Source organism: Saccostrea cucullata, unplaced genomic scaffold, assembly GCF_032062105.1.
Source record: "Saccostrea cucullata isolate Sc308-1 unplaced genomic scaffold, CSIRO_AGI_Scuc_v1 ctg443, whole genome shotgun sequence".
NCBI classification, from domain to species: Eukaryota; Metazoa; Mollusca; class Bivalvia; order Ostreida; family Ostreidae; genus Saccostrea; species Saccostrea cuccullata.
In genome coordinates this window covers 136,575-148,113 of record NW_026932961.1, presented here as the reverse complement: position 1 = coordinate 148,113, position 11,539 = coordinate 136,575, and the positions used below count along the sequence as shown (strand labels likewise).

General features: G+C 34.3%; 1 protein-coding gene across 1 annotated transcript; it reads left to right on the top strand.

Moving 5' to 3' along the window:
• The first annotated feature begins 7,910 nt into the window (after nt 1-7,910).
• Nucleotides 7,911-11,209, top strand: LOC134236659 (transcription intermediary factor 1-beta-like). Its single transcript, XM_062718831.1, has one exon. The coding sequence runs from the start codon at nt 7,930-7,932 to the stop codon at nt 9,820-9,822; it is 1,893 nt and encodes a 630-aa protein (XP_062574815.1). The 5' UTR covers nt 7,911-7,929; the 3' UTR covers nt 9,823-11,209.
• Nucleotides 11,210-11,539: the final 330 nt, after the last annotated feature.

Sequence of the window (11,539 nt, the reverse complement as noted above, 5' to 3'; positions counted from 1 at the left end):
ACAATTTGCAGTAGCACCGAGCACAGAAAATGTGAAAACGTGGAAACCATTGAAAAGAAAGCAGAAAAGGTACGAAAAAGTGGATTAGTACGACATTTAATTAATGACATCGAGAAGTTTGAAAGAAAACTCTCTGAGGCAAAAAACGAAGAAGAAAAAAATATCACAGAGATGGAAGATCAGGCAAATGCAATAACAGGCAAAGTCCATAGTTTGAAAAACAAAGCTATTCAGAATCTTGAAACTCTGGAAAACAAATTTCTTGATGATGTTTCCGCTAAAACAAAAAAATGCAATGAAAATCTAACAAAGAGTTTGCAGACGTTTGATGATGTTATTCAATTTTTGAAACGTTGTAGAAAAGATGTAGAGTCCGCCACAAATTTTCAAGATGTCACTTTTTTGACAGAATTTCTCAAAACCCAGAGGACTTTACAACAAATTATGAGTAAAAATGTAGAGAAACGTGAATTTGAATTGCAATTGCATTTAGCTCCAGATTTTATTGCACTTGCAAATCTCTCAAAAATTGGTAAAACTGAAATGAAAGAAAATAGAGAAAATGTAGTACACCCGTTTGATGTTAAAAACTTTAACCTGAAATTCTGTCAAGAGATCCAATTATCCTGGAAAAGCGTTCGAAGTGCAATGTTTCTTTCTAACACTGATGCGATATTTCCTGTGCATAAAACTGACACTGCACAGAGGTACTTTGCAGCCAAAGACACGTGGACTCGTAAAGACGACATCAGGTTTCCACACAAAATATTTGATGTTCAGCAAAATGGTGACTTTATTTTTGCATCGTGCCCAGATAATGGTTCGATAGATGTTCTTTCTGCAGATGATTTTCAGTTCATAAGTACAATCTGTGTTGGTAAAAGATGTTATGGAATTTCTTTTAGAGAAAATGTCATGTATGTCGCATGTTATTGGTCCATTATTAAGATGGACACAGATGGAGTTGAGTTAGGAAGTTATCCCTTAGGTAGTGGTGTTAATTATGTTGCAGTCACAAGGGACAAGCATATTGTTTTTAGCAACGAGCTGCAGCATACAGTGACATCCCTCACAGATAAGGGTGATTCAGTTTGGAAATATAGACACCAGAAGCTAAATCATCCGTGCGGTGTCCACATTGATAGTGATGATTTAATCTATGTGGCAGGAAAAGATAGTCACAACATTCATATTCTACATAATGATGGGGCTATCGTACATATTATTGAGAATATTCAGAGCCCTATATTCTTCATGTTGAACAATGCTAGGAATATCTGTTGCAGCGTAGGGATACATAGCATATGGCCTTGGGACACAAGCATTAAGATGTACAAAATTAAAAAATGAATCTTTTTACGTACAATTTTGCTGTAGTTTCATATTACATCACTTATTGTATCATATTCATCTGGACATTGAAGGAAATGAAAATTGATAGGTAGTCTTACAATACATAATAATATTGTCATCATCATGTCAACATTATATACACTGTAAATATACAATGTAAATAAAAAATGAATCCAGTTTTGTTCAAATATATAATTGTACTAAAATATTTGCTTGTTATACAGTGTCATTGTAAAAATACATTATTATACTTCCTGGTCATTGAAACTTTTACAAATAAATCAAATGTTACCAAATAAACGTGTTGTTGAAAGACGTAATTTAGACATCTGCAACATAGTGTTTCTCTTATTTAGACCCCAATGCAGGAGCTTCGACAAAGAAGCCAAATACAAAAAAGTCTTTGGATAGGCATGACGAAGGAACAAAAAGGCTACACAAGCTGAAACGGCTTGAAGAGTGAACAATCAAAATCATAGCCAAAAGAGTTTTAAAGAACAAAGCTATGTGATAACTAAAATTGATTTCAAATTTGAAGAAGGTACAGTTTGAATACAAATAAGCCCTGTATTTTTCTAAAATATGTGATATAACAAATTAAAATTCGATCTTTCTGATTCATTGGAATTCCATGCAGTAAGAATACACAAATCGTTTTTCTCATATGGCCACCTAAATGCTAATTGTGACGTAATTACTTGTGCATTTTCCCGTATTTTCGTAAAAAGTTGCAGAAGACATCAATTTTCAGTGGAATTTTCTTTCAGAAAACATACACTGCCAACGTCGCCCACAAAGATTTTGAGATATGTGATTTTTCAAAGCAGTTTACATAATATATCCAAAAATGAACTGGGCGACGGTGGCAGACACTATTTTCTAAAGGAAAATAAGCACAGAAATGAGTCATTTTGAGGCTTTTCTGCATTAAACTTAGAAATGTACCAAATTAATGACGTCATCTTTCCAGAACAGTCCTACTTCATGCCATATTTTTTAATGATTTATCATATTTATCTACTCAACTATTGTTATAGCCAATTTCATAACTTTTTAAGAACATTAAATTTTTAGGGCACAATAAAGCCCAAATCGTACCTTCTTCTTAAAAATAATGTTCAGTTTTACATTAAAATGATAATTTTTGTCAGTATTTGGTTAACAGGTTCAATATTTTTTTCCCTACATCTAGGGAAAATTTCATCATGCAAGGTCATATATGCCATAACTATTTATACCGGTCCAAAGTACGCGACCCGAGGGGGGGGGGGTGCTAGCCTGTGAGTAGTCTCTTTAATATGCATATAATAGTTTTACTATGTAAATTGTCATTTTGACGCTAGTTGCCGCTACCCTTCTCACTTTTTGTTTTTGTACTGAACAAGGATGCATTAGAATTAGCCTGGTTTCCTGCCCCTGTAATGCCTCTTGTATTCACACAATCTCCCATGCAGAGTTATCGTTCGTTCCTCTCTCAGACACAGTGAATGTATCAGCCGATGGCAGAGAGTGGTATTCACAGCAGAATCCAAGGATGAGCCAGAGGATCGGGCTAAATTAAAATAAATTATCTCCTCTTCTTTGCAATAATCGGAAAGCAAAACAAACTACAAGATTTATAATTCCACTGCGATGTTTGAGACGAAATAAGAAATATTTATTGCAAGAACTACCCAGAATTTATAAAACGAAAGTGAAAGTCAACGAACTTTCGATTTAAATTCGAAGAAAAACAAAAGACAATCAGATGGCAGGGTTATGTTATGACAAAACATAGCAGAAATGGACGAGGAAGACGTATCTAGGTGTTCAATATGTTTTGAACATTTTAAAACACCACGCTGCTTACCATGCTTGCACACATTTTGTCAAGATTGCTTGTCGTCCCATATTTTATCCATATAGATAGTTTTCGATAGACCTAAATTTAGTAAAAGTTACCTCCCGTTGGTCGCCATATTGGAGGTCGACTCGGTGAGTTTTCCTATTTGTCTTACCAAGTTTAAGAAAATATAGCAGAAATATTTGGTGGAAAATCTTTATTAAATATTTTTTTTTAAATAAAGGAGGCTTCCAAGAATTTATATACTTCAGAAAAATAATGATTCCTAATTCAAAATCGCAATTATAAAAATTTAAAATTGGTTGAACAATGAAGCAATATGAGCATTTGGACCTCCAGTATGGCTGCCAACGGGAGGTAACTTTTGCTAAATTTAGGTCAAGTGAAAACTATCTATAGTAAAACTAAGGAAGACCCTTTAGGATTTCATTGTCCTCTATGTCGTGAATTTGTGCCCGCAGTTTTGCTTTAAATGTTAATGAATGGAGTAAACATTTACCGACGAGCGAATTTTTAGAAAAAAATTGCTATTTGGAATGAAAATGGGAAATTATGCGAAGCCTGTCAAAAGGACAATGAAAAGGAGAAAGGTTCTCACTTTTGTCCATCTTGTTGTGAATTCCTATGTGAGAATTGTACAAAGTTTCACCGAAAAAGTCGCGCTTCTCAGGATCACGAGGTTTTTCCTGTTGGGGATGTACATATAAAAGAGAAATTTGTAACTGCAACAAAAACAGAGAAGGTTACTTGTGACAAACACAGAGATCGATGCATAGAATTATTTTGTGCTGATCATGATGAACTGTGTTGCGCAATGTGTTGCAGCACCGAGCATAGGAAATGTGAAAAAGTGGAAACGATTGAACAAAAAGCAAATGAAATAAGATATGGGTCGGTTGATGTCTTACTACGTGACATGAAAAATTTTGAAGTTAAACTTGACAAAACGAAACGTGTTCAAGAAATAAACATTTCAGAAATAGAAAATAAAGTAGATGCAATCACAGAAGAAGTTAAGTGCTTTAGAGAAACAATTATTAAAAATCTTGAAAAATTAGAAAATGAATTTCTAGATAAAATGAACAAACAGTTAAAAGAGTGCAAAGAAATACTGACAAAAATTTTCAAAATCCCAGTGATTTGAATAATTTGGTGAAATATTACAGAAAAGAGTTAGAACCGACTAGAAATTCTCAAGATGTAAGATTTGTTAGTGCCTTTTCGAAAACTAAGAAAGCAATTGAACACTTAAACGACGTCAAAACTAGAGAGAATATATTTTGAATTTAAATCACATCTAGGTAATTTAAAAGCAGTTGCTAGTTGTGCAAATTGTCAAAAATTAGGAGATATTGAAATAACCGAAAGAAGAGAAAAATTAGAAGATATTTTCGATTTTGGAATTCTTCGCCTGGAGTTGTGCAAAGATGTATCTTTACCACCTGGCAGCAATATCCGCAGTATGCTGTTTCTTTCAAACAACGATCTGCTATTTCCTGACTTGAAAAATGCCAGGCTGCTAAAGTACTCTTTTATCAATGGAAATTGGAGTCTGCAACAAGAAGTTGAATTCGGTCACACAAACTTTGACATGAAGCAAAATGGTGATATTATTTTTGTTTCCTGTCCTGAAAGTAAAAGTATACTAGTTATCACAGCAGATGACTTTAAAGTTTTACGTACAATCCATGTTGAAGAAGATTGTCGTGGACTTGCGGTTTATAATGAATTACTTTATGTAGCGTGTGGAACATCAATTATTAAGATGGACACTAAAGGGAATGAATTAAAAACCTATCCCACCAAATATGGTGTCCATCATGTTGTTGTAACAAAGAAAGGTCACATTGTGTACAGTAATTACTGGAACCCACAAATAGTGACAGCAATCACAGACGAAGGTGATGTTGTCTGGACTTACGGCGACTCTACACTCCGGCATCCTTATGGTCTTCATATAGACTCTGATGATATGATCTACGTGTCAGCAACAGATAGTAACAGTGTTCACATATTGTCATGTGAGGGGTCTCTACTGCACATCGTTAAAAATATAAAGTCACCCGTGTTCTTTATATTGAATAAGAATAGACGTCTTTGTTGCGTTGGCAACAAACTGTCCAATACACGAACATGAGAGACACGCATTACAATTTTTTCAATTCAGTAAAGTCGATCTTAATTAATATAACAAGTCATCAGATGTGTGATACTGTTTCTGTTTGCCATAACATTATACTGGTATATATGTACATGTGTATATCTTTAAAAAAATGTGAATGTTGTGGTATTGGTCGATGGCTTATATACGAAAAATTGGCATTTGAAAAAAAATACTAATAAAAGTTTGTTTCCCTCTGGTCATATGATTTTTTTTAAAATAAAGAATAAATCATTTTCTTCTGTTTTTGAGGAATTGGAAAAATTCATGAAACTTTTTATTACAAACTTACACAATAGACCCATGGGCAACAACGCTCATCATAGTAACTTTGGCCCTGCTTTTTTTGGTTCCTCATAACCTTAACAAAAATAAAAACACGACAGACGCTTTAACGGACGAAGTCCAGTCTTAAAGAAATGTGTTTTTTTTTAAATCTTGAAAAGCTAGAAAATGAATTTTTTGACGAAAATTTCACATTTAAAGCAACGTGCAAAGAAAAGCTGACAAAGAATATACAGACAGTTGACGACAGAATTCTTTAGATGGAACTTAGCAGAAAAGATATCTTGACTGCTCTAAGGTTGCAAGATGTCACATTAATATTCTATTGGCATTCCTCAAAACGAAGAAGACCAGTTAGAATATATCGTAAGCAGAAACTAGTCTAAGAGAGAATTAAATCGAGAATCGACATTTCGGTCAAGTATAGATCCTGATTTTAAAACATTTGCAAATCTCTCAAAAATTGGGAATGCTGAAATTATTGAAAACAGTGTAAGTTTAAGCGAAGTCGATAAAAATAGGTAGCAACGGTTCCTTCGTAAAGCTCTCAGGACTTCAAAGTGAAAGGTGTAGGTCTTTTTGGATGAGATTTTAAAAACCAAGAACCCATGTGATGGCGGCCGTTGCCATGATAATGCCATTTGCTCTTTAAATGACCCCGATTGCCGAGTATGTGAAATTGAAGCCCTTCACCTTTATACATCATGACATCTCTATAAAGAGTGAAAAAGAGCAAGAGCCACTTAGGGGCTTAATTGGCCCTCAGAATTTCTGGAAAATCAAACCTGTACTGTTCAGTTTAGGTTGAAAATGCAGTGTTTATCACTCAGACTGTTTGTGACCATGTTTCTTTTGAACATGACTCAATTTTCCCTCTAGTCTATGCATTATGACTTCACAAAATGCGGCATTTTCCTTATATCATGTAAATTCGTTTAAAAATGGTCTAAAGTTGAAGCAATTTTCCAATATTTCATATAGAGCACAACCTGCGATCCAAAATATGCAATTACATAATGAAAGATCTATTTCTGAAGTTAAAGAAGCACGTTTTAAATTTTGGATCGTGGGATCTGCTCATATTTTAATTCTTTGCTGAAGGTAGTCAAATACGCAAAATCAAGAACATAGCGTTTTCTCGAAGCCTGATTTCCAATACTTAGATTCTAAAAAAGAAATTTTAATGTAGGAAATGAAAGCATTCAGTCTCTACTTTATTTTTATATATGAAATGGGAACAAATGTGAAAGTTTATTAATTGATATAAGGACATGGCCATTTTATGCATAAAGTGAACCTTGCTCTTTACGATTAGGACATAATTGATTGATTGTATGTTTTTTATGTTCCTCTCCAAAATTTTTCACTCATATGGAAACGCCACAACTTGCCGGTGAAGAGCTGCAAATTTTGTCCTATAGACACTCAGGGCCATTGAGCAGGAGGAATCTTTTTCGTGCGAAGCTCTACTGCGACCTCGATCTCATCCGAAGGACCGGTCTCCACGTCCCACAGTGGGATTCGAACCCGCGACGTAAGGATTGACTCCTTAATAAGCGACTCTAGAACAGACGCTTTAATCACTGCGCCACGCAGGCGACCGATAAGGATATGAAACAGCAGCCAATCAATCAATAATATACAGTTAACAGAGTTCTCTCATATATATTGTCCACACACAAGAAGGTGACTACATGTACATGTTACTAAAGAAACATAAGCATTACCTGTTTGAAATTGCTGCCTTGTTTCAGTTTTAAAAGGTGACAAGAAATCCAAAATTTCCTTTTTAATTTTTTTATTTCAAATGAATATTCCATTTGCTAATTCTAGTTGAAAATTCGAAGAAAAAAAAAAAGACGTACTGCAGGCCAAGGAGAAAAAAGAACTAGAAGTTTTAATTTCACATTTAGCACAGATGGAATTTAAAAAATACAAGAATTTAAAAACACAAGTAATACAAATCTTTTCCCCTTTCCATCAGAATTACATCGGATTGTATGAAATATAATGTTTCTAATAGTAAAGAGGTCCCTCAGAATTGTAATTTTAAACGAGTTTAACGAAATCAAGCAATAAAAAATTAAACCAGCATCATAATACAAATTAACTTTAGACAATATTTACTCAGAAAAAAGTTGGACCTCCCACCCATCCCCCTCTCCCGAAAAAGGAAACTTAGGAAGGTCCGATTACTTACATTCTGGTCATCAAATTACGGGATCGGCATACCATTTAAGTTTTTTCACTTTCGTTTTAATTTCAAGTTAAAAAGGGGGCGTATTTAATGGCAGACCAGAAAGAAATGAGCAGAGAAGATGTTTCAAAATGTCCAATCTGTTTCGAACAGCTTAAAACACCGCGTGTCTTGCCCTGTACGCATATGTTTTGTCACGGTTGTGTCTCTTCCCACATTGTATCAACCTGTCAAACGAAGGAGTTTCCAGTGGGATTTCACTGTCCGGTTTGTCGAGAATTTGTGCCTGCTCCTAATTTCTCTTTAAGTTTCAAAGACTGGAGTAAGCATTTACCAACAAAAAGACTACTACAGGATTCTTTCAGTAAGACAGAACGTATAAAGGTATGTGCTGCTTGTGAGAGAGAAAACGAGACGGAAGGGGCAGATAATTATTGTTTGTCTTGTTGTGAAGCACTTTGTGATAATTGTACCAAGTGTCACAGAAAAAACCGTGTATCTCGCGACCACAAGATTTGTCTTCTTGATGAGGTTAAAAGTGTGCCAAAGTTCGCAAACATCCTTTGCAAGAAACACAAGGGCCGATCGATAGAGTTATTTTGTAATGATCATGAGGAAATTTGTTGTACAATGTGCTGTAGCATCGAACACAGAAAATGCGAAAACGTGGAAACCATCGAACAGAAAGCAGAAAATGTACGAAAAAGTGGATTAGTACGACATTTGATAAATGACATCGAGAAGTTTGAAAGAAAACTTTCTGAGGCAAAAAACGAAGAGGAAAAAAATATCACAGAGATGGAAGATCAGGCAGATGCAATAACAGGCAGAGTCCGTAGTTTGAAAAACAAAGCTATTCAGAATCTTGAAACTCTGGAAAATGAATTTCTTGATAATGTTTCCACTAAAACTAATAAGTGCAATGAAAGACTAACAAAGAGTTTACAGACGTTTGACGATATCATTCAGTTTTCGAAACGTTGTAGAAAAAATGTAGAGTCCGCCACAAATTTTCAAGATGTCAATTTTTTGACAGAATATTTTGAAGCCCAAAGGACATTGCAATATTTTTTGAGTAAAAATGTAGAAAAATGTGAGTTTAAATTGCAATTGCAACTAGCTCCTGATTTTATTGCACTTGCAAATCTCCCAGTAATTGGTAGAATTGAAGTTAAAGAAAATAAGGAAAGTTTAGTACACCCGTTTGATGTTCAAAACTTTAACCTGGAATGGAGTCAGGAGATACATTTATCGAAGAAAAGCGTTCGTAGTGCAATGTTTCTTTCTAACACTGATGTGATCTTTCCTTTCCATACAACTGACACTGCAAAGAGGTATAAGTACTCTGCTCTCAACGACAAGTGGGTTCCGAAAAAAGAAATAAGCTTTCCACACAAAATATTTGATATTCAGCAAAATGGTGGTTTTATTTATGCATCGTGCCCAGAGAATGGAGCAATTGTTGTTCTAAAAGCGGATGATTTTCAGTTGATAACTACAATCTTTGTTGGTAAAACTTGTTATGGAATTTCATTTAGGGAAAATGTTATGTATGTCGCATGTTATTCGTCCATTTTAAAGATGGACACAGATGGTAATAAGTTAGGAAGTTATCCCTTAGGTGGTGGTGTTAATTATGTTGCAGTCACAAAGGACAAGCATATTGTTTTTAGCAATGAGGTGCAGCATACTGTGACATCCCTCACAGATAAGGGTGATTTAGTCTGGAAATATAAACACCAGAGGCTAAATCATCCGTGCGGTCTTCACATTGATAGTGATGATTTAATCTATGTGGCAGGAAAAGATAGTCACAACATTCATATTCTACGCAATGATGGGGCTATCCTACATATTATTAAGAATATTCATAGCCCCGTATTCTTCATGTTGAACAATGCTAGGAATATCTGTTGCTGCGTAGGGATACATAGAATATGGTCTTGGGACACAAGCATTAAGATGTACAAAATTAAAAAATGAATCTTTTAACGTACAATTTTGCTGTAGTGTCTGATTACATAACCTTTATTGTATCATATTCAATTATTCATTTGGACATTGAAGGAAATGGAAATCGAGAGGTGGTCCTGCAATACATAATAATATCATTATCATAATGTCAACATTATATACACTGTAAATATACAATGTAAATAAAAATGAATTCAGTTTTCTTAAAATATGTACACGTCAAATACAGCTAGTTTTTCCTTGTAATGCATTTTCAGGAAAAGGTTTTAAAAACATATAAACTTTTAACAAATAAATCAGAAAATGGATTTAAAACCATTTATCTTTTACATTCAAAATGTTACCAAATAAGCGTGTTGTTGACGTGTGTGTAATAATGACAACCTGATTATCTTTTTCTATATTTATACACCTATTCAGTTTTCTCGACACAGAATACAATTTTTATTTAATCTTATAACTGTAGATTCCTTATTTTTTGCAAGTACTTATTATCGCGAATGGGCTACTCAACGTCAAATCGAGAGAATAATAATTCGCGAATGGTCGATTGATCAAGAGATTTTATACAGATTTCAGCACAATAAAAATAAAGTCGAGTAATAATTTTATTTCGAGTGTGGTGCTTCTCGCTAAATTACGCGATAATTAATTCCAAGCGTATATTTAGGAATCTACAGTATGTTGGTTATGGATAACCATAGTTTCATTCTCATCTAAACGTTACGTATACTTGGTCACGGCTGTCAGACCGGTTTGTACAATTTGTCGAGGTGTAAGTTGGTTCTGAGTAGGCCTTAGAAGTTAGAAGGAGTGTCCCTCAGATCTCGAAGTAAAAATGTTCCATGACCCGTGTGTTTGTTAGAAATGTCTTTGTAAATTGTTTGGCTTGTGTTCGAAAAGTTTTCCTGTGTGGACAGTAGAGTATTTTTTGAGTGCTTTGCAATTGGCAGCGGTGACCAGCTGTGTGTATATACATGTATGTACTGTACGTGTGACGTGATAGGATACTGAAACATAAGAGTGCAGCGTTGGAGGAACAATCCAAGTACTTAGATGTTAACGGCTACTGTGGACTGTGTCACAACTACTGGACATCTGTGTGTATACGAACGGAGCAATTAAAACAGTAACGTCTTTGGTCTTTGGTCACATTTATAGAAAAATCTGTTGATATTTACACGTGGCAGAGAAAAATTCGTCTGGTCGGATTTAACGATATTTTAGTCGGTGTATAGACACAATAATTATTGTTTAATTTATCATTATTTTGGTTTTTGTTATTTGTATGAGTGATGTAGGTGTGTGTGAAGGTGTGTGTGTGTTGCATGTGTATGTATGCAGATTTTTTTTTTCATTTTCTTTAGGGGCACTGTAGTAAATTTGTTTGCACGTACTCTTTGTTCTTTTTCAAAGCTTGGTTGCAGCGAGGGAATATTTCCTTGCCATTATCACAAAGTGTGATAAAAATTAGACTTTTTTAAGTTTAAAAAGACTTTTTTAGGATAAGGCTGCAAAATCAGTTTTTAAACATCCTACTTGGAGTGTTTCACCAGATATTCATATTATGCATTTATTAACAGCAATTTTTCAAAACTCTAAAACCTCTTATCTAAAAATAATTTCTCTGAAAAAAAATAAGATAAGATACTAGTAATTATAAAGATCTAGTTTAATCTTTCTATGCTATACCATATTTCAAATTAAATATATTAGAAATGAAGTA

Excerpts from the sequence above, each read along its gene's own strand:
- LOC134236659 (XM_062718831.1), top strand. The coding sequence starts at position 7,930 with ATGGCAGACCAGAAAGAAATGAGCAGAGAAGATGTTTCAAAATGTCCA.